This window comes from Amphimedon queenslandica, unplaced genomic scaffold (genome assembly GCF_000090795.2).
Source record: "Amphimedon queenslandica unplaced genomic scaffold, v1.1 AMPQUscaffold_11896, whole genome shotgun sequence".
NCBI lineage: Eukaryota > Metazoa > Porifera > Demospongiae > Haplosclerida > Niphatidae > Amphimedon > Amphimedon queenslandica.
Window position 1 is genome coordinate 4155 of NW_003547865.1, and position 3465 is coordinate 7619.

The window sequence follows — 3465 nt, forward strand, 5'->3', positions numbered from 1 at the left end:
TGGCCTCCGAGATTATGGAGTAAATAGTATAAGGCATACATGTACATTCAATTTAAGGACAAGTAAACACTAGCCCATATGTGTCCTTCTTAGAGAGGTTTGGCTTATCAAGTAGGCCATGTCCAGAAATTGCAATGAAAAGTGCGGTCACATTATTTAATGATATTCATTGCAATAATTAATTATTGCCATGGCAACGGGTGAAGAAGAAATGGAGTCTATTCTGCTCAACGAGATTTTTGCCCTATTAACTGCAGTCTAGTGCAAGTACGGAGTTTCATTAGCCACTGAAAACTTTCTAGAAGTCTTTTAGGTTGAAGTGGAGACTGTAGTTTCCTTGTGTATACTTGATAAGACGGCAAGCGTGGCATTTCACTAGAATGGTCTGCTTGACGGCTTGATAAGCTACTCTATCTGGCCTTCTAGTTACAACAGACTGTTTGTCAGTGGCTAAGTGAGCTCATAAAGACATGGGAGAGTCTAGGAAGAGAGCAAATGTCTTTACCCTGCACTCAGTGGCGTGTTCAGGATGAAAAGACAGGGGGGTACATACCCGCGCGCGGAAAAATTTTACGCATCTAATTAATTATTCATGAGGGCGTGTCCAATTTTAATTATTACAAAATGGTCGTAATATTTAATAAAAATACGAAATGGTCGGTATAACGTATCATAATATTATTATTCATAATCCAAAGTCCAGCCTTCTATTTGCAACAGTTGCAAAATCCTTTAATACATCTTCATTTGAAACTCTGCTGAGTAAATCTTGCTCAATAAATGGTATCATTAGATGTACTAATCTTTCCTGACTCATAGTAGTTCGTAGCTTTGACTTCAATAACGATAGCTTAGAAAACGATCTTTCACAAGATGCACTTGTAAATGGAATAGTGCATAACTTACTTAATAAAGCAGTTAATTCAGTGTAAACATCTGTTCTTTTAGTATCAGCTAATTGTTTCAAAATCATTGAAGGCTTAGTAGCATCAATTACACTGTCATTCACCATCAAACTCCATTCATTTTGCAAGGCAACTGGATCAAGGTCAAAGTGTACTGCTATCTTCTGATATTCACAGTCTTTCATAAGTTGTCGTTTCTGAAGGGCTCCTAGAGGTAACAACAATTCCCGAGATTCTTGATTAAACCGTCTTTCAAATTCTGACAACATCACATCCAAAACATCATAAAAAAAGTTAACACGATATTTCTCCTCTGTATTAATGATAAAGTGTTGTGTTTCAGGATTATCATCATAATGTCTGCTGATCTTTCTTACTCTTGGTTGCATTTCCTGAATATCTATAGGCATATCATGTGCTAGCTTCTTAGCTTCATCAAAAATCTTGTTAAATTGTGCTTCAGTCCTCATTTCCCTTAATGTCTTCACTGTTGTATCAACAACCTGCATAGCAGAAACAATATCTACATCTTCATTTTGAAGGTAATCACTAACAGTACGACTTTTGACAAGCAGATTCTTCATAACAATAAGGCAGAGAATGAATTCAAATGTTGTCAACTGATTTATTAGTCCATTAGCTTCAGAAGCAATACGACCAATATGACTACTTTCTTCTATCTCCTCTAATGCTTTAACTATAGCTATATAGTTCTCAAAAACAGCCAAAATAGCATCACTTCTACACGACCATCTTGTATCTGATAGTTTCTTTATAGATTTTATACGAGGTTTAGAAATCACTTGTAAAATAATGGATTGTAGCTTAGCATGTCTGTGAGGACTTGCTTCAAGAAAGCAATACAGATTTTGTAAAATTCCAAAAAACTTCCTTGCATACTGATTGCTGGATGTTGCTTCTACTATTATTAAATTCACACAATGGGCATAACAATGAGAGTAAACAGCCTTTGGGCATAAAGCTTTTACTTTAGCCTGTAAGCCCAGAAATGGCCCCTCGCATGTTACTAGCACCATCATAGCACTGACCTATTAGCTTATCAGCAGAGAGTGATATAATAGACAAACTAGACAAAAGAATTTGAAAAAGAGCTTCAGCATCAGTACTATCAGTAGATTCGATATGAAGCATTCTTTTTTGGATCACATAAGCAGAATCAACATAACGCAAAACAATTGACACTTGCTCTATGTGACCATAATCGAAAGCTTCATCAATCATTACACTAAAACAAGATGCTGTCTCCAATTCTTGCTTGATTGCACTTTTCATAGTATTATACAAAGATGCAAGAAGCTCATTTTGAATAGTATTAGAAGTATAAAGGGCATTTTTTGGGCCCTTTTCAAAATGACTATTCAAAATTGGATCATACTTTGTCAGAAGACCAGCAATTTCAAGAAATAAACCCTTATTTAACGACTCACTTCCCTTGCGATGTCCACGGAATGGATGACCTGTTTCAGCAAGTAGCTTCACAATATCAATGATCCGATATAAAGCCTGCCGATTACTTTCTTGATGCATTTTTCGCCTCGATGCACTGGCTTCGGCCTCCTTGCTTAAATGATGAGATATGGGTTTTTCAGTGGCAAAATCAACCCAGCATAGAGCAGCTTGCTTGTGAATAGAGCTGCTTTGATGTTTTGATGAGGCTGATCAAGCATTCTTCCATCTCTTAGCCTGGGTACCTGACGAAGTAAATGCGGCATCTATACGCCCAACACTTCCAACCACACGATGAGCAAAACAACGACAGACAAAGCAGTACATTTGTCAACTATTGGTGAGTATTCCAGCCAGTCATATGTAGCATACCACTTAGAGAGAAAGCTCCTATGTCTTCCATTGTGAGAAGTTAACTTATATCTCACAAGGCTTGGTTGATGTGGACCTTTACGTATCCGAGTCTTGAGCCTGTGGATTGACTGGTAAAGGTAGAGAAGGATCACAGGGGTCTGCTAAGTTACTGAAAGATGAAGAAGAAGTGAAAGAGGCACGCGGGCTAGAGCTCAAGTCACCTGGTACAGCGGTCCGCCGGCGCTGACTAGCACCAGCGTCATTCTCATGACTGTCACTGGAGGAGTCCTCTGAATCTGATTGACTGAGAGCCTTGGGATATCCCTCATCTGACATAAGTCTTGGTTGAGGAGAAGTGGACCTTGAAGCAGATGAAAAGTAATTAAGAATAGATCTACTGGCCATGGCCACATGGAAAATCCCAGATGCTCACACCCACTGTGGTCACACCAATTGAAGAGAATTTGTTACAGGGGGCCAAGGCCCCCCCTGGCCCCCCCATAAACACGCCACTGGTTTAAAGTAACATTAGTGACTGAATAGACTGAGTTCTTATCAATTGAGGTTGGTTTTGGAAATATGTTATGTTCTACTGACTTCGCACTATTTGTTTCTTCTTTTCTCATTTTTATACCATAGTATAAACCAGGAGTGACTGATCAGACTTAAGTTTTTATCATTTGTAGTTGTTTATAAATGATGTTTCATGTACAAGGTACTTCTCACTATTTCTTTCTTG

At 38.3% G+C, this 3465-nt stretch overlaps 1 protein-coding gene across 1 annotated transcript; it reads right to left on the bottom strand.

The window, feature by feature from the left end:
* Window positions 1-685: 685 nt before the first annotated feature.
* Window positions 686-2453, bottom strand: LOC105315057 (uncharacterized). Its single transcript, XM_011409554.1, has 2 exons — window positions 1955-2453; window positions 686-1827 (listed from the first exon to the last, which is right to left on the bottom strand). The coding sequence occupies exons 1-2, from the start codon at window positions 2451-2453 to the stop codon at window positions 686-688; spliced, it is 1641 nt and encodes a 546-aa protein (XP_011407856.1).
* Between the last annotated feature and the right edge of the window lie 1012 nt (window positions 2454-3465).